The sequence below is a fragment of the Accipiter gentilis genome, chromosome 32 (genome assembly GCF_929443795.1).
Source record: "Accipiter gentilis chromosome 32, bAccGen1.1, whole genome shotgun sequence".
NCBI classification, from domain to species: Eukaryota; Metazoa; Chordata; class Aves; order Accipitriformes; family Accipitridae; genus Astur; species Astur gentilis.
The window spans coordinates 3695529-3719435 of NC_064911.1; the positions used below are offsets into that span (position 1 = coordinate 3695529).

At 39.1% G+C, this 23907-nt stretch overlaps 1 protein-coding gene across 4 annotated transcripts in view; it reads right to left on the minus strand.

Moving 5' to 3' along the window:
• Nucleotides 1–21002, minus strand: part of SCAF4 (SR-related CTD associated factor 4) — a 48088-nt gene extending 27086 nt beyond the window's left edge. For 2 of the 4 annotated variants that reach the window (XM_049835110.1, XM_049835113.1), the window contains exons 1-9: nucleotides 20706–21002; nucleotides 8994–9077; nucleotides 8339–8383; nucleotides 7268–7429; nucleotides 4830–4965; nucleotides 2214–2353; nucleotides 1487–1663; nucleotides 1020–1120; nucleotides 465–512 (exon numbers count right to left, since the gene is read on the minus strand). In XM_049835110.1, the coding sequence (XP_049691067.1) occupies nucleotides 465–512; nucleotides 1020–1120; nucleotides 1487–1663; nucleotides 2214–2353; nucleotides 4830–4965; nucleotides 7268–7429; nucleotides 8339–8383; nucleotides 8994–9077; nucleotides 20706–20735 (923 nt within the window). In that variant the 5' untranslated portion in view covers nucleotides 20736–21002. The remainder of the gene's footprint in view (nucleotides 1–464; nucleotides 513–1019; nucleotides 1121–1486; nucleotides 1664–2213; nucleotides 2354–4829; nucleotides 4966–7267; nucleotides 7430–8338; nucleotides 8384–8993; nucleotides 9078–20705) is intronic. The other 2 variants (XM_049835111.1, XM_049835112.1) reach the window with 2 other exon arrangements.
• Nucleotides 21003–23907: the final 2905 nt, after the last annotated feature.

A 23907-nucleotide genomic window follows, 5' to 3' on the forward strand; every position in this document is an offset into this window, starting at 1 on the left:
TAGATGATTCCGCACAGATCAGTTTTTCATACAGAGTATTACTGATTTTGTGTGCCCACAATAAGACTACTGGAATCCAATCTTCAGAGGCATGTTACACAACTATAAGGCAGTAAGGACAGAGGCTTTGAAGTGCTACAAACAGAACATAAACATGCTGAAAAGCCTAGTCCAATGATCTCTAGTTGGGCATACTCAAGCAGTGCTTATGTTTGACCTACCTCATTTTTCTGTACTCCAGAGTTCCATCTGTATTATAGGGAAAATGCTACCAACTTACTTAAAAGGCATTTTAATTAACTAATACTTGGGGAACATTAAAGTGCTCAAAGTGATAAACACAGTGAGAAAGCTAATGACAAAGTTAGTGATTCTGTTTTTGAGAGCAGGGTTTGGATGGCATATACAGAAAGTAAGACATGGGGCCACATACTGAAGCAGGGAAAAAAGAAATATTGACTAACCCAGGTATTGAGCACCATCCAGCCTGTGCACTGAATGAGAGAGAGGTCCTGTGGAAAAAACTAGTATGTGATCATGTAATTTAAGACTTTATCATAATGCATATCAAAAGGGAAACAGGATCCTAAGTTAGTTTGCGTGAGTATTTAATGTTTGAGAACGTAAAGCTGCAAAGCCAATTTTAGTTTTTTAAATAGTTAAAGCTACCACAATGTTTGGAATAGCACCTTTACCCCAGTCAGCAAAGCAATCCAGCTGATTACTAATAATGCCCTGACACACTCAGTTGTGCAATAAAAACACAGAACTCATCTTGAAAACAAAACTGAGCTTTTTTCTACAGAACACATTCCTCAATCAATGATGCAACATGCCAAACCTACACTGGATCACCAAAGTAAAAAGACAAAAAAGAACAAAAACCAAAAAAACCACACCAGAAGTTGTTAACAACATTTTAACTTTGTACTATTTAAGCACTGAAGTAACTTGGAATTTCTAACCTACAGATTTTTTAGAACAAAGATTTGCTAATTCTATTATGACACAGAACTTACAAAGCTGGCTGAGAAACTGAAGGAGAAGGAGCTGAATCTTCTTTCTTTGCATCTTCCACTGCTTCTGGTTCATCATCATAGTCAAACCGATCCAGCAGCTTCTGAAAGAAATGACATTGAGCCAACTATTTTTTCCGTATCTTATATAATTGGCAGCCAAAACACCCTTATTATCGAAGTCTTACTAGATATCTAACAGCTCTGGAATTAAAGACAAGGTTAGAATCAGGAAAAAAAAAAGAGACAAACCTATATTCTAATACAGAATCAGAAACTGTCCAAAACCAGTTTTATTCAGCTTCAGAAAATGAAAGGGTATAAAAACAGGAAGCTGACCTCCAAACGGAAAGAGAAAAAACAAAATTTACATCATTTTTCTCCTAACAAATGAAGGACATTGAGGCATCCATCAAACAGTCTTCTGCTGAACTGAAAAAGTTAAACACAAAGAACAAATAAAGACTTACTTTGTCAAATGATGTTTTTTGCTCAGGTGGTGGGAAAGCAGTTTTTTGTTCTGGTGGTTGTGCTGCTGTAGTTTTCAACTGAGCAGTAATAGCTTGAACCTGAGCCATCACAGTGTTATCTATGACTGGTGACTGGGGTTTTTGAGGCTGTTGAAAAGTCTGAAGAATTTGCTGAAGCTACAAAAACAGATATAGTATTAATTATATATTCTTATATAAACTCATGGTACTGAAAGAGTTGTTGGGTATAAATTTTACGTCACACTAGACTATGGCACAGGATGAACTATAACAACAACCTGACTAAACTATGGAGAACTTTCAGCAAGACCAAAGGTCACTTTTTAAACACTTAAGTGGCACAACTCAACAGATCCCCAGATTTCAGTATTCAGGCCTTTCAACACGGCAAACATTTAAGTGGACTGAACAATAAGACTCAACATTTTGTTTGATTTATTCTGCCTGTTCTTGAAACTTTGTAACTGCATCAATCCAGAACGAGTTATTTAGGAATATATAACAATCTTCCTCAAATATCATAACTACTGGATAGAAAGGTCACAGATCATTCAAATACAGACTTTAACTTTTAGAAGTTTTCTGCTGAAGACCTTAGGGAGGCTTTTTGGTTTGTTTCAAATCAAGGATATTACTTCTATCATTTTTTCCCCCTCATTTAACATAAAAACAGAAGTTAGAAGGGAACCAGATATAAGCAGGTTACCTGTTGTCCTTGTGTTGTTTGAAACAACTGAGCTACAGCTGCAAAGGCATCAGAACTGGGCAACTGTGGCACAGTCGGCACCGAGTTAGCAGTAACTTGAGGGGGCTCCGAAGGAACCTTTACTGGAGGGGGCGGCGAACCTGAGAGTTTCGTAGGAATTGAGAAAGCGCTACATTACTCCAAAACATTCATCTTGCTCTTCAGTGCGTACATCTACCTCTTCAAAACAGGTGTCTATCTACAATACTCTATTTAACCCAAAAAGTCATACCTAAACTACTCCAATTCTATTCATTTTGCCTTTAACTACTCCATTCACTGCTCACATCTGTGCATTATATACATTAATAAAGAAAACAAAGAAAAATGGCCTATCTGAAAGCTAGTCCAGCATGGTATTTTAGAGCACAACTCAATGTTTATAATTGTAAAATTTTAAAAAAGTTAAGAGAAAAACTGTTACTCCGTTTTAAGCAATGCGTATCAAAACACTTAGAATGTTAGTTCTGGTTACAAAGTTCTGGACTCATTCTTTTGGATGAATATTGCAAATCAATCACCTAATGGTTCATTTTAAGAACAACTGAGCTTCTCTTAATATTTTCTATTTTGTAGCAGTAACTGAACTTTTGCTGAAATGTCTGGTAAAAAGTAAAGGTTTTTAAAAATTATTTCACAAGCAACTCTTGTTCTTTGATAAGGTTTGTTCACATGCCACTTTTGCATAGGCACAAGCCAAACCTGCATCTGATAGATAAATCCTACCATAAAAAGAATTTTTACTAATTCTTCCAGGAAAAGACTCCCATTTCCACTGAGCTTTACTAAAACTCAAATCACATTTTAAGACATGCTATTAGCTTTGTCTACACATGCAGCTTTCCCATTCTCTTTGCTTCAGATTACAATGTGGGTTTTTTTAATAAACATTTTGCCAGTACAAAGCAAATTAGCAGTAATACCATCAATTCCTACATGCTGTGAGCAAGTAACTATTCTTTAGCAAACATACTTTAATAGACTATTATAAAACTGTACAACAAGAGACAAGTTAAAAACCACCACAAATAGAAATATTTTTTAGTTTGAGACACTAAGCAAGTATGTTTGCCTCACAATACCAACTTCTTTAAGGCCACTCATCTGTTTGCAGTTTAAATAACTGCAGTGTTGACATGCAACAAGCAGACAAACATGTTGAATAATGTTTTCCCAGAAGTCAGATGCTACAAAAAAATACTGCAAAAAGATACGTGATTGTTTTTAAATATAAATTAACTCCCCAATTATTTCCTGTATATATTCAGAAGGATATTTGCTTGCTCAAGGGAGAAAATTTGCATTTCTCTCTCTCTCTTTTTTTAGCTAAACAGACTTTGTAGCATTATGCACTAAACAGATTGTATTTCACATAATGCATTAGTATATTTATTATTATTCATTAGCATATTTATTTCAGGGCCAAATTATCCCCTCTGGTGCATCTGAATATCTCACTGAAATCAGTGATTCTGTACATGAAAATTTATGCAGAAGGTACCCAACCCAGTAGGTACTAGTGATGAGACAAATATGGAAAAATAGTGCCACTCACCTGTCATATCAGAATAAAACTGTATAGCCACCAGTCTGCACCCAAGCTCAGGTGCTAAGACATTCCCTTCCCCTGCCTTGCCATGTCTGTAAAACTTTTCAATAGGATACACTTTCCTAAACACCACTGGAGATGATTTCACTTATGCTATTGTGCATCATTATTTTGTTGTCTGTCACCACACCTCACTCACTCCATTACATTTTTTGCCAGTCCTACTCCAGCATACATGAGTGCAATAAATAATGAGGTTACCAAAGCTAAGTCTGAAATATAAAGTGCAAACTCAAAAAGAAGGCCCTCCAGAGAAAGAGAATTGTGGCATGCATATTCTCATCCACGATTCAGTAACCTCACTACCAGCTTTTTATGTGGCATAAAAATAGGTCAGTGAAAATACTGTGGGTAGGCTGTCATTACTTTACTCTTTAGGTCAGTGGTTTTCAACCAGTAGCCTGTGTAAAAGCCTACTGCTGGGCACACATTTACTGTTCAAGAATTTGGATTTGAAACACCAGTTTAAATGTTTCAGGGCTGCATATTGAAAAAGACTGACAGCTGTTGCTTTCAGGTATCAAGTTGATTCAAAGAAAGATGAAGCTCTTAACATGTAAGATCATGCTTTACTTACCCAGGTTCTAACATTAAAAAAATTACATCAGAATTCTAAAACTGAGAAACAAAAGAAAAATATTTCAGACCAAAAGAAAAAAAAAAAAGATTTTTTTTTTTAAGAGGGGACATTGAAGTCATCCGTAAGTGAAATGTGCACATATGTATGTACGTGTGCATACATGATACAAATTTTATATATTTTCCAAATATGTGTTCACTTGCTGATAATTTCTGATGTACAGTATCAGCATTTATTTAGAACTAGTTCAGATGTTCCACATAATTGTGACAACAAAATTGAACTTATTAATATGCTACTGTTGAAACTACTAGTAGGCGCTTTAATGTGAAAGCAAACAAGCTATTACCATTCATCCTTGTAAAAGAAGTTATAAAGTCATTCATACCTTCATTATTAGTAGCATTTTCTGTCATTGGTGCAGTGGCACTAGTTCCTGCTGCCATATCCAGAAGAGGTTGAATTATTTCAATTTTAAATACTCCATTTTTCTGCCAAAGGTTCAGGACACGTACTATTTTACTCTGTTGAAACAAAAGCAAGCGTCAGTGCTAAACACAGCTTTCCTAATTCACAAACTCCAAATTTATCTTCCATACATTGAGAAGAAAGGTTTGAACAGCATACGAGTTCAACATAATCAGGCATACCTATTTAACAACCCCCCCATGTTGTCACATAGGTCAGCAAGACCTTTTACATTGCAAAGATAAAAACTGCCAACTTATTTTACTATCCGTGACTTGTACCATTTTTCTAAAACTGTTCTGGCCAGTCAGAAAATCCAGGTTTGATATACAATAGAGGAAGTCACATCAGCCCTACCATTTCCTCACAGATAGTCATAAAGGGGTAAAACAAACAACAAATGTGACTAGAAAGACAGAGAAAATGAAGATGAGCTGGAAAACCCTAACGAAGAGAGGGGCAATTAGGGTGCTATTCCAAAACGCTAGAACAAAGCTTTAAAGTTAGATAAATGATTGTTCGCTTGAATTTTTTTCTACTAACCCAACCAATCCTATGTTGACACCAGAAAACCCATCTCCATCACTATTCAAAACATCAGGAAAGCAAGTGGAAAATATTCTGATCACTGCAGAAAGATCAAATTAGAACCTCTGATTGTCAGCTGTTATTTTAAGCTTGTTTCTTTTTTTAACATTAAGAACAATGAAGCTTTCAGGAACAAGCTGGAAATTAGTGTTTCCTTCTTTATCCCAGTATTAAACAATAATATCTAACTAGATGTGCTGCTTCAATTGGAACGCATGCAGGTAAGAGTCAGAATACATGCTATATTGACATACCTGTCTTTTTTGTATTGTCATCTGACCTGCACACACATACATTTTAAGTACTTTTTACTTCTACTGTAGCTGTTAAGAATGAATCAATTCTGTTCCTTCTTGTTGCAACAATAAAATGTCTTACTGTGACTCAGTTATATACACCCATGCAAATTGACCTATACTGATATAAGATAAGCGATTAAAGAATTTCACAAAATGTTTTCCACAATAAGATCAATTAGAGGGAAACCTGAAATGGCTATTTGAAAATAAGATTTTGGTCTGAAAAACAGCTAACTTTAAAACAACAGCATTTTTTGGCTTCAGGTATTCTATCTCTCCACAAGACTTGAAAATAATATGAAGGCCAAAAAATGAATAAATTTAATACTCTTGTTTTCAGTCACATATTAATCTTACAGAAAGGCTGTTTAAAAAAAAAAAAGTTGTATCGTAGTATCATTCTCTTTGGAAATCAACCATAGTTGCAGTGTATCTGCAGATCAGGTTTTTTGTTTAGGTACTGGACATTCATTAAAGCAAGCATGTTATAAATAGTATTATTCCCCTGGTGAAAAGCATCTTAATTATTTTAGCAGTGAGATATCAGGTAGTTACATAAAGGACACAGATAGTCTAATTCATTTAGATGAACAAAATGGTAACCACAAAGACAGAAAGGACTGCTCTATTTCACCAAGGTATTAACCCAGAAGCTCCGGAATATCAGATTCAAGGAGCCTAAAAGTTCCACATTAGAAAACTACAGAGCATCAAAGCCTTTTTCAAAATCTTAGTCAGAAAGTTAGTGAAAAAGTCAGTTAGAAAAAGAGTATTTTTCTCTTGCAGTACTACAATTAAGAAAAAGAGAGAGCAGGCGATTTTCTGGAAACCAACTGGCAACTTCTAAAACACACTTATCTTGGGAGTCTTTTGAAATTGTTCTGACAGAGGGCATAAAAGTCATCTCCTGTTGGTAGCAACCCAGACCATCATGAATTCAGGAAACTTTCTGAGCCTCTGTTCTATCAGCAAGTACAAAACTAAGGAAACCAGTGCCTTAAACTAGTCTTGACAATGGAGAGCAGCAATGAAATTCTCAAGCATAGGATTTGTAAAGACTGAAGAAATCAACATGATGATTTTTTAGAAAATATTTGGGAGCAGAACCTTCACTGCCTACAACACCAGAGCTTCTCCTATAACACTTTCTTTTTGTGGGAGACACCACCTTCCATAGTAAGTTTTCCTGAAGAAGCCTCAAGAAGAAAAATTTTGGCATAGTCACACACACCATTGGAATGTCTACACAGGCAAAACTAAATTGATGAAGTTAAGTAAAATAAGTATTTTAACTAGAACTTTCATTTCACTACCACCTTTGATAATCTTTCTCATCATGATTTACCATTTCATATAACAACATTCACTACCATGAACATAGAGAATGACCGAATTAGCTGTCACAGAAGTGGAAACACCAAGGTAGCACTGTTATCAATTCACAACAACACTTGAGAAATTATAGTTGTACCTTGTCTTCAGATGGACAGAGATACAAATACTGGAATGTGGCAGTAATATTTTTAGAGAATCTTGGCCCAAAAACATCTTTGTCTGTTCCAAACTGGTGACGAGACTGACGAACAATAGAGTCAATGACATACAATCCAGGGACTTTATATTCCGGTTTGCACTGAAAACATGAAAATTATTTTCCATTATGCAGTGATACTAACAAGGTAACATGCACTCACCTTACATCCTTACACAAAATATATACTTAGTATACTTGGGTAGAAAAAAAAAAATATTAATTTGTTTTAATTTGGTTTATGAAGAATTCTCTTAGTGCTTTACTTTTGTTTTGTTTATAGAAATGGGAAAAAAAAAAGGAGAAAAACATGCTTTCACATTTGGGACAGGGTAAATATACCCGGATAGCTTGAAGCAGCCTTTGCCTTCTCAATCACTGCTTTTAAAGTACATTTAGCTTGACAACATGTGACCACAACAACAGGTCTACTACAATACAGTTCAGAGTGTCACAACTCTGCTATCAAGCTACCTTCCACTCAATGCACTGAACTACTTCCACCAACTCTATTCTCCAGACTTTAACGCAAAGTCCTTCTCTTTGGAGGTCTCTGAAGAACTCTGAATGAAAAAGAGTATTTTTCCTGTTTACTCAGAGGAACTTACTTTAGGCAGCATGATAGTTTGGTTTTAGTGTTACATTCTAGCCTGTTGTTCTATATGCCTAGCCAAGCATTAAAACTGTATTTTCTGAAAATATGCATTATCTTACCCAGTGAAAATTAATTTGAAGTTCAATACCTCCAGTTTCCTCCCCAGTTGCTGGGTAGAGGAGGAAGGGGAAATTTCACAGGTTTTTCTTTCCCCCCCCCTTCTTAATATAGTAAGGAAAACTAAAATGAGGAGATTATATAGACAAAGAGATACCAAAATGTATAAAATCCTAATAAAACAGAATTTCTTCCCTCGATCCCTAAATAGCAGAAGCCTTTTTGGTTTTTTACTAGCATTACAAATAATACCTAGTAACAGATGCAGACAATATCTGTATCAGTAGATTATTTTTTACCTTTTTGATAAACTTCTCTACAATCTGGACAACATGCTTGTAGAGCTGGAAAATAAATACATAAATTAATTTATCATCTACTCAACTGTGGCACATCATTTTAGAAGTATTTGACTCTTTGTGCTTACTACCATTTAGGAAAGACTACAAAATATTGTAGTCACATTCTAAGAAGTAGTATGTTATCAAGCTAAGTTAATCTAGCACAGAGAAAATTATTTCATGGGGTAACACACAGAAACAAGCCATCCTTTCTGTCAGAAGTGTGCCAGTGTGTACACAAAAGACATAGGGCTTCCAGAGCATTAGGGAGAGCTTTCTGGACTTACTTTCTAAGCAAGTCCACTGTGTTTTAATATGCTACGGTGCAGTTGCATCCTGCAACATTTAAAATTTTATTGCATAGAAATCACAACACCTTAGTGGGTGTAGCATTAAAAAGCAATGATTCAAAAAAATCAAGCTGGCATTATGCTACTACTCTAAAATCAAGAGATTATATTCACCACCCCCTTGTTTCTATAACATTCTTAACGCCAACGAGAGTAAAACATCCATGAAGCTGACTGGGAAATCCAGAGATGCATTTACTTAGAAGTAAAATAATAAAACATTGCTCATGTTACAGTTTCATGTTTATTCTACTGTACTTTACCTTAATAGCTTTAATGGCAGCTTTTGTGATGAGAATCATTTTTGCTCGCGAAATAGGAGGTTTCATCTCCATCAGTGAAAAGAGCTAAACAGAGAAAACAAATATTAAAAATGTATTCTGAAGTTTAAGCAGTTAACCAAAAAGAAAACATTTCAGACAACTGATTGACTACTGACATTCCACACTATGTATCGCCACAATGCTGGCTGGCCCTTGAAACAAAGATACTAACAGGCAGATCTTTGTAGGCAATGTTCAAAGCGATATTCCTTGTGAACTAACCCATATTCACTGACTTACCAGATTTTGATAAGGCTGCTGTCGAAGTCCCATTTGTGTCTAAAAATTAGTATCTGCTTACGGTACCAGCACTGCTAACTTATGGTATGGGAACTTGCAATTTACAAAAACAATATAAAACAGAAATAAGGGCAGCTTGATTTAAATTAGCCTGAGTATCTGCTTAACAAATAGAAATATTAGCATGGCCCTATAGATAACTAGACTAACATAATCCTATAATCTTAAAATAATGTGCATAAACGTATGACAACTTTCATCCATCAAGGTGATCAAATCCATAGTAAGTTTTCAAATTATCCCACTATATACAGGCATTGCAAATGTCTTTAATGGAGATGTTTACCATTTTGCTTGCTATGACAACACTGTATTATTATTAAAATTAACTGCACCAACTGTTTTGGAGAATCCTCTGCACTATTCTCCATACTAATGTCACCCAGTGGAAAACTTAATTCCTCAAGAACTAAGTTTTCAGAAGTTACTAGTTTTTATAGATGGCAGTTTAAGGCATTCTGTGAATGCGACTTACGGAATAACTCTTATCTCATTTCTATAAACATAGCCCAGGCACACTATTTCAAAGAGTTTTAATCATATCAGAAGTTAAGAGTGCTATTCTGTTAAGACCATTAAGCACAAAAAGGGATTCTGCAGTGCCAGATTTAAATACTCTTTTTTTTTTTTAAAGTCTGAATTCACAGAAAGCATATTCTATATTCAAAACATGTAGGATACAGATAGGATGTTCAGCTCTTCAAAATTTGAAAGTGTGACTCTAAGCAAAGAAACCCCAAACTTAGTTTTCACAAAAAGCATCACCATGACTTGCAACTCATGTGTGAGGAAATTTATTGCAAAACACTTCCAAAGTCTTGAACCTAGGCATTCAGAAGACACTGCTCTGTCTTCCAGTATCAATAACTCTGAAAACAAGTATTAGCTTCACATTTCAGAAACTGAGAGAAACTAAAACTTGCACACAGAACTGTCAGAGCTGATGAAATATCCATGAAAGGCTGAACACAGAAAGCTGAGGAAGAGGGATACATTTTCCTCAGGGCCCCAGCACCACCTGAACAGCGTGACATTCTTACTGTACTTTGCTTCCTGTAGAGCATTTTAAGAGAAGAGGGAAATAAGGGATTGGGGGAGGTTTGTTTTTACATAACAGTCCTACAGTGGGGCACTCATAGGCAGGCATGCACACATAACCAGAAGACACCAAAATCCAATGCACATTTCACCACTTTCCAGACCACTCTGCCTACTCTGGATCTACAGTGAATTCTATATACTCCATAAGCTGCTGTTGTAATTTCACATCGTAAAACAACCAGTTGCAAAAACTACACCATATGCTACACAATGTTTTCATGGCAAACTGTGCACACTTCTACTAGTCATTAGACCTGGAAGCATAATCCACATTGGCTTGTCAGGACCATTCTCTCTACTCCAATCTTGCTTCCCATCTTCCAAGCAGAAAGAGAAGCCAGGACATCCCAGTACTACTTTTTAATTCCTCCTTCTACATCACAGCTCATGGTTAGGTGTTCTGCTTCATTAAGTATTATTTTCCATTCTTCCCATAAACTTAACTTCCTATTTAAGCTATGGCTTACTAAAGGCAGAATCATTATATTGTCATGATTTGTATAGTGCAAAAAACCATGGAGATCTTCAACATTTCCTACACACACATAATCATTTTTACCTTGAAATATTCCCCACAAATCATAGAAAAAAAGGTTTTGCATTACATAATTTGATTTTACTCTCACAATAAAGAAAAAAGAGCCCTTGAATACTAGTAAAAAATGTAATCAGTTGTTTGCCACAAAGCAAAATAAGAGAATAAAAGTATCTTCATTTGACAGTGTAATGGAAAGTAAGATGTCATTTAAAAATGTACCTTTTATTTTTCTATGAATTTAAAGTTCCAAAACACTTGTGAAACAACCAACTTACACAGATTTATCCATTGTCTCAGTTAAGGAAAAAAACAATGCAGAAGATAAAAAAAATTGGCCAAATATTAAAATGCAAGTAAAGTGATAACAAGACTTTCAGCAATACAAAATGAAAGCCCTACTTCAATAAAATACAAAGAATACACAAGAAGGTATTTACTTCCTTAATTTGACTCCTATTCCAGGAGATACTAAAGAAGAAAAATTGTCCTTCAGGACAGTGGTAGCCAGATACCTTTTCCAACACCAAGTCAAGACCATGACTTTTCATTACTAATCTCCATAAAACACAAGTTCTACTGCCAGAATGTTTAATTTTTAAAGCCATTCAAGTTGTAAGACATACTTCAGCTAACATCCATGCTTGCTGAGAAATCACAGTACAGACAAATAAAAACTGTCAGTTAAAAGACAAAAAGAGAGGTGTCTGTGAGTTAAGCCTTGTTTTTTAAAAAAAGCTTAATTGCAACTTTGAATTATATTCCTTTAGAATAAGTGCAAAGACTACTGATGAACAAAGTCAGTGCTATTATTAAAACTTGGGAAAATCTGTTTTAAGAGGTAATGAAAGACAACAACAACAAAAATTTCCAAATCCCAACACCCACAAACAACCAAACAGAAGGCTCAAAAAAATGAGATGGGGGAAGAAAAACAGAGCCAACAATAAGACAGGCACTCCATATCCTTTCCTTTACACACCAACAAGCAACTGGTCCTCCAGAAAAAGCAGCCAGTCCCATATAACGAGAACAAAGAAGCCAGTGTGAATGTAGCACTTCAGCATTCGTATTTCAGGAACACAACCAGAGAGAACCAAGAAACTGAGCGAGCTCATGGCAGGGCAGAGGATGACAATAAACAAGTGGCAGCAAAAAATAAAAAGTGTCTTAAAAGGTATCCCAAGAATGACGTTGCAAGGAGGGGGGGGAACGGAATCCGAGAAAGAAACTGCCAGAGGGCAGGAAAAAGGGAAATCGGCTAGATGCACTGAAGTAGCCAGGGAGGATGCAGTAAAGAAAGAATAATAGTAGCTTGGAGAAGTCATTAAATAAAGAACACGAGAGACTGAAACTTAGGCTAATAAGGCAGGAATACGCAAGAGCTTTAGAAGAACAGGATTGAGCAGATCACTGTAAATTGTTCTTTTGCTGTTACAGACAGCAATGAGGTCAGTATACACAGCTATTTCCAGTTTAGGATGAACTACAGCTGAAACATGCATCAAACTGAGATGCAAGTATTTGTATTAGAAATATATATGCACACACACATATATGTATACATATATATATATGTGTGTGTGTGCATATATATATGTATTCTGCTCTCTTCACACACTTCCCCACCACTACCTCTTGGAATAGCACATCAAAACTTTGTTGCCTTTTTAAATTTTCGTAAGATTTTAGAATACCAAATGACTATTTTAAAGCTGATTTTTATTTAATTTTCAGTATCATAGTTACATGTGTCAAAACCATGTTTTAAAGACGGGTAAATCTAAATTTTAACAACCTTACTAGTTCCTTATGGATTTTCACTGTTAGAAGTGGAAACTGTTCAGTAAGACGCCCATGTACTTCACATTTGCATACATTCAATTAGACTTGGATCTTCTTTCATACATTTCCCAAACCAATATATGAAAAAAAAAACCCAAACCCCCTATTTTCAGAGGACTGTCCTTTCAATAATACATCTAATTCCTCAAAGGGCACCATGATCAGCTCAAGAAACAACCTAGACACAAAAACTTACACTTTGTTTAAGAAATAAAAGAAATGTGATGGATGTAACAAAAGCAACAATAATTTGCAGCTTGAGAGTACTTCCAATGTACTGCCTCACAACAGGAGCCTGTCCCTGGAATACTCTGCCCTGTAAAGCTTGACCTGCTAGAAAAAACTTGCTGCTTTTACCAACCATAACTGGATGTTTGGAGGAAAAAGAGCTCCTGGTTGTTCCCTACCTTCTTTCCCCATATAGTGACACCACTGGCTAAAGAAAAATGCAGTTTAGCTCTGCCTTTATTTCTACTCCCCACTGCCCCAATCCACTCATTTGGCAATGAAAACCACCCAGGGTATCCCATTCACTAGGACCGGGGAGTACCACAGGGCGAGAGACGGCAGGGGAAAAGAAATTAAGTGAAACTATTTTTACATAACAAATAATTAATCCAAGGACTATTCAAGACTTGTATCTTTATTTAGCTTTGGTAATTTCAATAGTTTAAGAATTGTCTCCTGCTGTCTGTGTGGATTCTCTCATACCCAAGGAAAAACTAATGTAGAAAAACTAGTAGAAAGGCTTAGCCACAAAACATTATCAAAATCATTAAGGCAGAAATTGTAAGAAAACTTTTCCTATTTCAGTTATAGGAGTCTCACCTCTTGAAAGTAGTATGAAAAAACCCCACACTTTTGTTTTACACAAGCTCTACCTTAGGATGCAATTTCAATTTAGGAATTTCCAAACTTTTCTGGAACCTCCCTCCCTAAATCTATAAGTCTGTGCACTGTAGCTGCACGTGTTTTTAAAAGCGCAATGTTTTTAAAAGGAATCATTTCTTTGTTGCTCCGTATCAACCCATGTATACAAAAGGGTGGAGATATTAAAAGAGCCTACTAAACTCAAGCCACAATACAAAATATTGATTCAAGAGTATTTCTGCATACTTTTCACAACAGTACAGAAGTACAGGATAAAATACCTATAAAGCCAAGAACCTCAAGGCAGAAAAATCACCTGCTCATTTTCAGGCTAATAAATGCAATTAAATAACAAAGATGAGCCTCTCATTAACCCATAACAGATAGCAAAAGGGAGACTAACCATATTGCCTGCTATTTAAAGAGCAAGCCAGTAACCACCCCCAAATTAAAATTCAATGTAAAGTACAGAAGTACTATAGAAAACACATGGCAGGAATGAACTAAGAAGGCCTTTCAACTCAAACTGTAGAATCTGCTCCAGTTCGTAAGCACTGGGTGAGGTGTACTAGGAGGGGTGGGGTAATGGGAGAAGAAATAGGATGACGGCCTTTAGCTTTCAGTCTTTCAAGCAGCAAATTATTAATTTCTGCCATTCTACAATTAAAGCCCTTTGAGAGTCTTTTTTTTACAGAGAAACTTGAGAACTATGGGGTTTTGAAGCAAAGGGGAGAATCACTATTTTCAAATTTATCCACAGCCCTACCTTGGAATCCTAAAAAGACAGCATGTCTAGGCACAGCATGTCTTCAGAACAAGAGCAAGCTGAAATGTAGGAATACTACCAGCTTCACTTCGTTACTGAATTCATTACAAGAAAAGCAAAACCAGATAGTGATATGTGCATGCCAGTTAAGAAGGAACAGGGGTGCCAAGGGAAAAACATAAGACACATGGTCAGATAAAAAAGGCAGCTCATACACTTTCCAAACCTGAAACTACTAGGGAAGAAGTGAGGCAGTGTCATCCAGACTTATCCCATTGGCACAAAAGGAAAAAGATCAGGCTTATACCCTTTGGGGTGTCTTGAGCTTGATGTATGATCTTAAAGTCTATTTATCTGGTTTAAGCATGAGATAACATAGTAGGAAGATAAAAATACCTTTTAAGACTTGAACTGACTTCCCTGGCTTTGGTCTCCCGCTGAAGTTTCTTTGCTATAAAAAGGTCTCTATTTACAAATAAAGAGGTACGGCTCCATTTTATGTACTTACTAAACAAAACCCACAGAAAAGCAGCAGCACAGATAGAAGCATGATCTACTGAAAGAAACAGAGTGTTTAGTGATTAGTGGGTATCGAGCACTCAGGTCATTGTTACAATACTCTGGTTCAATCTTCCCTTCTCCAGTTTTCACAGAGCAGTCTAACACACCCTCAACAGTTTCATCAAGTCTTACGTGTCCAAGAACATTTCTCTAAGCAGGCTCCATACACACGTATGACACAGTCAGTACTCCGTACATTCATTCATTATTTTTTGGAATGTGTTTTATTTATGCATTTAGAAACCACCCAATACAGCTGAACTACAAGTCACTTATAGACATGTAATTGTAGTTATTTGTTCACGTGCCTACAGAAAAAAAAGGATGATAGAAGACGTGACTAACAAGCACAGATACCATATTATTTTGTTAACAAAACACCATTACTATTAATGCATGATCAGATCTTTAAAAGGTCAGACGTTTTAAAAAAAATACACACAGGTCCAAAGAAAAACTGTTAGCCACATATGTTTTCCTTCCCCTGCAGAACCAATTGCTTCCTGTCCTCTTCAGGTCCCCATTCTTCCTTGAGCTGCTAAGAAAAGGAGAAGATATTGATGTCTACTAAATTTCTGTCGCTAAGTGGTGTCTCAAGAGGATTAATGTTAAGTTTTAAATTCTTGACCATCAGCTGTGAAGCATACCAAGTATTAGGTGCTGCTGAAGGTAAGAGATCACCATAAAATTCATGGTTGTCAGGCTACATTCTTTGGAAAATAAAGTGAGATTTAAATTTGACCAGATATGAACCCCAGGCAATGAAGCTAAATCACTTCATCAACTTAAGCTATTTCTGTGGCCTAGAAAGACCATTCACAACTCCCGAATCACTGGGGAGAAACACCTTTATAAAAGACACTGATATGAAAATGGCATCATAAAAGTACACAGAATAGAATTTTATTTTGAAACTTATCGGCCTCTTAGAATCAGAGCTTTGCTCAGAAGTCCAGCATGTCTCCTGAAAAGCTGTTTATCTCATTTCTTCTCTTGCCGAGAATCTCTACTAGAATGCCACAGCTTCCTGGAAACAGTTCAGTCCAGAAGAAACACAGTTCTTTCAGGATCACAGTGATGATGGCCCTTCAATTACTGTGATACAGTCATAAAAGCAACAAAGCAACTTCCATCCCAGAAGAGCTGCACGCTACTTCTGCAATAATTTCAGTCTGGGTCTCACAGTTTAAAAAAGGGACTAAATTCACTCTAAAACTCTAGTAGCACTCATCCTATCTTTCTCTCCCTCTACCCCAGGATTTGAACTGCTGCTTAACCACTCTCCCAGGACATATGGGAGGCAGCACTGACTGAAAAATACAGCCTATTGCACCTACTGGAATATGGGAATCATTTTAGGCAGCTACAACAGGTAGCAGCTTTCACAGTTTTCTTAAAGAGATGAAGGATACCAAAATACACAAAAAACTACATTAATCTTTCCTCCAACCACAGATATTAGTAGTCGTGTCCTTGCTGCTTTGCTGTACAACAGTGGGAATCTAACTGGGGTTCATGAGTTCCAGTAACTGCTGAAGAAACACTGTGAAGGATATCCTGCTAACCTCTATTTATAGGACCTGGGGAGGGGAAAAACAGGGAGCAACAGATTCTAATAGAACACGCAAAATGGAGTCTTACCATTAGCATAAGATAGCTATACTAGATCAAAAATACAACTGTCCAGTACACTGAATATGAATAAATAGTAAAGAAGAAAGCTGCAGCCCTAAAGAAACAGCCCACAAAATATCTATCCTGTTTGTGATCTAGGCACACTTAAGTGGGATATCAATTGTTTCAGTGGTACAGATTAACTGTTATCAACCTGAGATGCGATTAAGTGAGTATACTGCATTACTCAATACAAATATAAGATTACAAAATAGGAAACTTGGCTTTATTCTACTTCCAGCAGCAAGACTGTGAAGAAATCTCTATTTCTAACTTTTATAACCAGTAAAATATGCCTCAAATTTTTCAGATTAAAAAAAAAAGGAAATGCATATCCCCTAAATTAAAACTTGACAAGTATTAAAACCTTTATAAACCACAGCCGATGTGTGATTTGAGGGTTTTTTTAGAAAAATGTTATTTTCTTAAAAACATAACAAAGTTTTGCACCATTATCAAGTTACCTTTCGTGATTTACTTACACTGTACTATTAATTTAACACAACATATACACCTAACAGTACATGAATTCTAACTCATTCTTTCAGGATACAGTTTGAACTAATTTCCTCAGGGAAAATATACTATACTACATAACTGTCAAATCCCACCTATAGAGTCAGTAATATCTGCTCAGAGTACAGCTGGATAAAAATAAAGCAGCAAATGTGTTTGGTCAATACAAAAAACGTGCTTGCTCCTGTAGAAAAATGAGAATTTTTAAGAGGCACATATACTGGTAAACTTGCATTCAAAATATAGGTACAAATAACAGGACTAAAGGAATGGACAACACAGTCAAATACGATCAAATTACGCAACCCGTGCAAGTTACCACCCATTGCCAGAGCCAAACTAATTGACTCTAAGTGTTCTTTCCTAGGTTGCCACAATTGCTAAGTGCAACATGCTAGCTCAAACCTCTATATTTAAGTTTTACCTCACAATTCAGATGGGCAGTTAAGATCACATACTTATCACAATTAGCTGACAGGCAGAAACTTGTTACTTCACTGCAATGTAATCACATGTACCGTCAGAAGCCTATAACCCAAAGGGCAGAAACTGAACTTCCGAGTAGAACTGGAGCCTAAGTCAGCCAAAACTACTAATGGTTTCTACTGGACGGGGTGAACAGCTTCAGCCAAAACAAAATGGTTCAAATTCCATAAATAAAGGTGCTGCTGGTGCTTTTCTCTTCCTCCCAAAGCTCTTTTGTCTGAGAAGAGGATAGCAACCTAATAGCTTAGAGGATGCCTAGTTTACAGCCATGATTTGAACTTGGACCTTCCACCATTCAAGAAATTGCTGTAATCACCAAACCCACTCCAAAAAATCCCAAATTATCATATCACCTGAAGCAATAAGTGGCATCTCTTCCTTCATGTAGACTGGCAAAGAGCTGACAGCTGCCACCTCCACAGAAGAAGAGACAGTAAAGCCGGAAGCACACATGGCAAGTCCAGCACAAAACTCATGGCTGCTGCAGTTAAAGTTGCCATTATAAAACTGCAATTCTTTGCCTACAATGGTACTGTATAGCCAGCAAGTTCAGGAGTTCTTGACCTACAGGGCATTCTGTAGATACCCCGATCTTTGCTGCTGAAGCTATTCCACTCTCAATAAAATAATTAACTATTCAGTGAACAGAGACTGGTACCTCTGTTGTCCTCACAACGCCCATGCATTATAAGACAGTCCTACAGACAAAATGAGTTCTCATACACTCACTAGCCTGTGCTGTTCCCACCATTCTGTGAATAACGTAGAGACCTTTTGTAAAACAGCTCTTTCACTTTCTCCGCTTTCACTGAGTAAGGCCAGAAATGGAACAATATCTGACTGCAAATCTTACCCTCCTCAAAAAGTCTGAGATGTTTCACACTTTATTTTAGTATGTATTGTTTTGCATGCACAGCTTCAGGCAACACATGTTGGAAAGTTAAGAGAACAGTTTGAGAACCATGCTTTATGTCCTTAGCTAATATCATAAACACACCTTCTGAGAACAGGGCATTAATTACACAAACCCTGAATTTATTAACATGCTAGCTTCACACATAAGTAATCCTAGGGAACTAGTCTATCGTGGTTTAACCCCAGCCAGCAACTAAGCACCACGAAGCCGCTCACTCACTCCTAGTCATACATACAAATGATTGCAGAACAGGGATTTTAGCAAGTATAGTTTTCTTCCCCATAACTGATCTTCAAATGAAATCCAGTGTTTTACTACCTTTCAGCAGCCAGCCTTCAGAATTTCACTCAATATTTCTGATTGTATTAAATAAAAGCACCACGCTTTTACTACATCTGAGAGGACTATGTATGAAATATAACATGACCATTTCTAAAACGATTAGTCACAGAATACCAAGAAACACTGCTTTCATTCTAAAGTCACACATCCTTTTGCCACCAGATCAGCAAAAGAATTGTCTTTTATTGTTTGAGAAAAACTAAGCACTGCCTGTACAATTAAGTTTTATCAGGTAGCAGCAACATGTTGAAATGAATGAAATGAAAGCAATCATCTGCTAGAATTTCTGTTTATATTTAGGCAGGTAAGAATATTTCTGTTCTGTTTACATGAAAATTGAAAATGCTGCACACAGGCCATTCTATTTTAATGTATTTGGGAAACTTGCTTTGTACCCTTGCATACCACTGGTTCAAAACAGCACGATACACCCACAACATGGGCAAATAAATAAAAATAAAACTGTTAACAGGAGGTGTATACTATCTACTTTTCACTTTGTACTTCTATGATGTTGTTAAGAATGAGATTTTCATTTGTGTGTGTGTGCATATGACAAGCAGTTGCAGAGAGTGAACTTTACACAGCATGACTTCATCACATGAGAGTAGTCTGCCATTTTTCCTGTTTCTGTTCAGCAAACATGCACAGCAACCTAACCTTCAAAACGTATTAAAACATTCTAGTATAGGTTCCGGCTTAGCTTTAACTGATTATCTGCAACGAGACTATGCATAGCCCATATAGGATCTGCAAAAGTCAAATCGTCAAACTGGGGCGGGAGCATCACCGAATCTAACGTTCATTTTACATCATGTATCAAAAACTTTATAAAGTAGAGACTAAAGCATTTTGTTATATATTATGCAAAAAACAATCCCGGTCCATTCTGTTCCCAATTCCGATTGGCTGACTAAGGAATAAAATTAAAAGAAAGTCATCTGAAGAAGACGGGGACCTTCTGTGTACCACGGAAGGAGACTGAACGCCTTACGCCTTCCAACCTACCTCCCGTGTCCCTAGTGCTGGGGTCGATCCCTTAGTCCCATCCCCAGGCATCGTTTCTATACAGCCATAAGCCCCCTCGCAGCTTTCCCTCTCTCTCTATTCAACCTCCAGCCTATCCTATTTGCCGCCTGTTCACATGGCAGGTCTCTCGCCAAACCGCTGCGAGGAAATAAAAGTGCCTCGCGTCCTGAAACGCGGCTTCCCCCTCCTTAACAACACGCACGCAGTGGGAACGCCTCGTAGCAGGGATCCCGGCTCGGACGCTCTCCAGCGGGGTGAGGAGGAAACAGGGAGGGGGGGGTGGAGGGGTGGCAGAGAGAGGGGCCCCCAGATCCCCTCCGCGCCCCCCACCCCCCCCCACCCCCGGCCCGGGCGGGATCCCGGGCTGCGGCGTCGCTCAGGGAGCGCTCCAGGCCGTTGCAACTGCCGCGGCGGGCCTGACCCCGCTCGCCTCCATTTTACTGAGGAGACCCGGTGTCCCCCACCCCCCGCCCCTCGGGCCGGCGGGAGGCCCCGGGCCGAGTCAGGCCGAGCGCTGCCCGGGCCCTCCCCAGCGCAGGCCTCTGGCGGCGCCGCACCGGGCCCGCGCGGCCCAGAGCCGGAAGCCGAGCGCGGGTTGGGGGTGGGGGGGGGGAGCGATGGCGGCCGCCGTGACCTCCCCCCCCTCCCGCCCGGCGCGGCCCCCCGGCCCGCGCTCCCCTCCCCCCCCCCTCCCCCCTCCCCGGCTCCCACCTCCTGGTTGAAGGCGTTCACGGCCTCCATGTTGGCGGCGGCGGCGGCTGATGCGGGCGGGCGCCCGCGCGGGGGAGGGAATGAGGGGAGGGGGAGGAGGGGCGGCTCGGTCCCGCTCAGGGGCTGCGCGCGGACATGGCCGTTTGGCGGCGGCGGGGCTCGCGCTCTCCCCTGTCCCTCGCTCGCTCCTTCGGTGCGGCGTCTCGCTGGCAGGGCCCCGGCACAGACCGTCTCTCCCAGCGGGATGGCGGAGCCCACGCCGCGCACAGCACCCTGGGATCGTGCAGGCCTCCCGGCCCCGCGCCACCCACAGGAGAGAGAAGGGGGGGGGGGGGGGGGAGAAGAAGAGGGAGGGAGGGAGGGAGTGCGCGCGCGGCGCGGCGAGGGCACCACGTGACCCGGGGCCGGGTTACTCCCCGAGCCCCGCCATGTCAGCGCCGGCCCCACCCCCGGGGAGGGGAAATGGCGGGGCTAACACCGCCCGCCCGTCAGTCACCAGCCGGCCTCGGCCGCGTCTTGGGGTCGGCGGTCGCGTCCCTCAGCCGCTGGGTGGGCAGTAGGGTCTGGACAGAGCCCAGGGGCTCTGCGGCTCCTCCCCTCGAGGGAGGCCGCAGCTCCTGTGGCGTTGTTGGGGTCGCCGGGGCCGCATGCGCCGGCACAGCCTGGCTCGGCTCGGCTCGGCTCGGCTCCGTGAGGAGGGTGCGGGGCGGGGCAGGGCACGCGTCTGGGGCGGGCAGCTGCGGGGCGCTGGCGAGGGAGCGGCACCCGCTTCCATGTTCACACTTAAAAATTGGTGGGTTTTTAATCCCCTGTAATCGTGTCCTGCAGGTGGCACAGAGCACACGCTAAACCCCGCTCTGAGTGGAGCAATGGACCGGCGCTGGAGTGTGATACCTAGCGTGATCGATACCGTCACGGCGGAAGAAACTGCTGCTTGCTTACATACAAGCAGGCAAAACCAAGTCAAGTGTTTTGCACCGGTGAAGAAGATGGTTAATGACTACGTTCACGCTAACAATGGGAGCTAATGTTCGTGAGAAAACTGCACGTACGCTGCAAAGTGTAATTTCAAGGACATTGGCTGGCTACTGCCATCAATTAAAGAGCCCATTTGTCAAGAGCACTGTTAAATGCTGTAGTAATGGGTTGGTATCGGTGTTAAATCATAGCGATTTGAGGTTTGCGGAGTGTTGTGTGATACGGTATGTTCAAAATGTTATTGTTTAACTTCGAGTTTCATTGGTTAACTCCAGTCCGGTACATCAGCAAGGTAGTAAACTGGAAAGAGGAGACTCAGAATGTTACAGGAATCTCACAGAAAGTGTATTTGGCTTTGTGTTCTGCTGTTAGACTGTGCCTAGCGCTTGAGTTGTTAAGTGCAAATTACTCTCGGGACTCTCTTCTCCCTCTCATCAATATATGGCTGTCCAGCAATTAGCCTTCTTTAAAAGCAAATATTTTGAAATGCAAGGAAAGTTGACAGAGTAACGAGAACCCTTGTTCTACTCGGATTATGAAATGCATAAGGAGGAGTTTGTGTACAGTTATATGGCTGATATTGAGAGGATTTTTTAAAATAAATAGGTTCTAGTGGCAAATGGAAAGCTCTTCCAGATGTCATGAATTTCTATAGGTTGATCTTTTATCAGAAAAAAATTCTAGCTTTCCTAGTTCTTTTTTAAAGAAAGCAGCCAAGCTACAGAAGGGGGGGGGGGGGGGGGGGATAATATTGCCCATTTAGTGTCAGTGTCTCTGCTTTTTTGTGATTTTTGTCAGTTTCGACATTGTAAATTACTTCACATGTAGCTTTTACTACTGTTCTTGTTCATGTCACTGTTCAAAAATTCAGAAAAGGTAGCTTGTTCTGCCACCTGAAAAATATGAACAGCAAAGGTAGAACTGGAGTATGCGGCGAGAGGTTAAAAAAATGCAAATTACCTCTGTACAGTTCTTGCATCAGCTAAGAAGCTTTCTGAGAAGTAAGAATGACTTCTTTGAGGGCTTCTTGCCTTAGGGAGAGAGAATGAGTGAGAATGGACTTCCTGTATTAGTGACTAATTTTCAGGTTTGAAACCTAGTTGTTAAATGGTGACAGCTGTTTCTATAATGTTGAGTTCCTTTCAGTACGTACTTGATAATACAAATACAGTGCTTTCAATACACTGTTAACAGTTTATACAGAGTACAGAAAAACAAAACCTTCCCAGGGCAGGAAAGGCTGCCAGTGATTCTGGAAATTCACAGTAAATTTGGGAGTTCTTTTGCCTATTAAAACTTTTAAGTTTTTTATATTATATATTTGCCTTTCAGTAGGGTGTCACTACAGGTTTTAGAGGTGACTCCTCTGAAAACTGAGTGTTAAATACTCATTGCTGTTTATGTATTGGGTATTGTTTTATTATTAATCTTATTTTTTAAAAAATCTGCCTCTGTAGCATGTTTGTAATCAGACTTATGCATAATTGGATTTTATGTAACCTGCAGGGGGGAAAGATAATGTAAGTGTACCCCAGTGTGTTTCAGAATTGTCTAATACAAGCACTGGTAGCTGCAGTGCTTTTGTGCTTGATGGGCTAGTTGTGTTAGTGCTTACCTTGCTGTGCTAAGCTCTGTGCCCGTTCCCCTACCAAGCTAAAGTCTGGTGTGGTTGTGTCTGTGCTATAATGTGGTTCTGGTTTCGCCTGCAGTATAGACAAATCCTTAGGGTTTGCAGAATTATCCCTGGCTACTTTTGTTCATTGAAAATTAAATTCTGATTCCTCAGGGGCTGAATGTTAGGATTTTGGGGTGGGAAAGGGTGAAGTAGGTTAATTACTGCAGCTTTAGACTTAAGTCTGGGTTTTACTAAACTGACTTGTCTATTCAAAGCAGATCTGCTTCATCAAGATAATATGCTCAGTAATTTTAAAGTAAAATTTGCCATTGCTTGTATTGTATTGTGACTACCTGTAGAGAGAGGAGACAATCGTATAAATTCTTAATGAAAAGCATGTTCTTTACATTATACTTTTGTCAATTTTACGTTTGCAGGTACTTGAGCTCGCAGTGGGTTTATTATTTAAAGTTGCATTTATAACAACATTAGGCATTGTATGAATATATGGTGTATGATGCCTAGCATTGTGTTACATATCTGTACAATATAAAGGATGGTCCTTGCCTCAAAGACCATGTAATCCAGTGTGGCTCCTACAGCATTTAG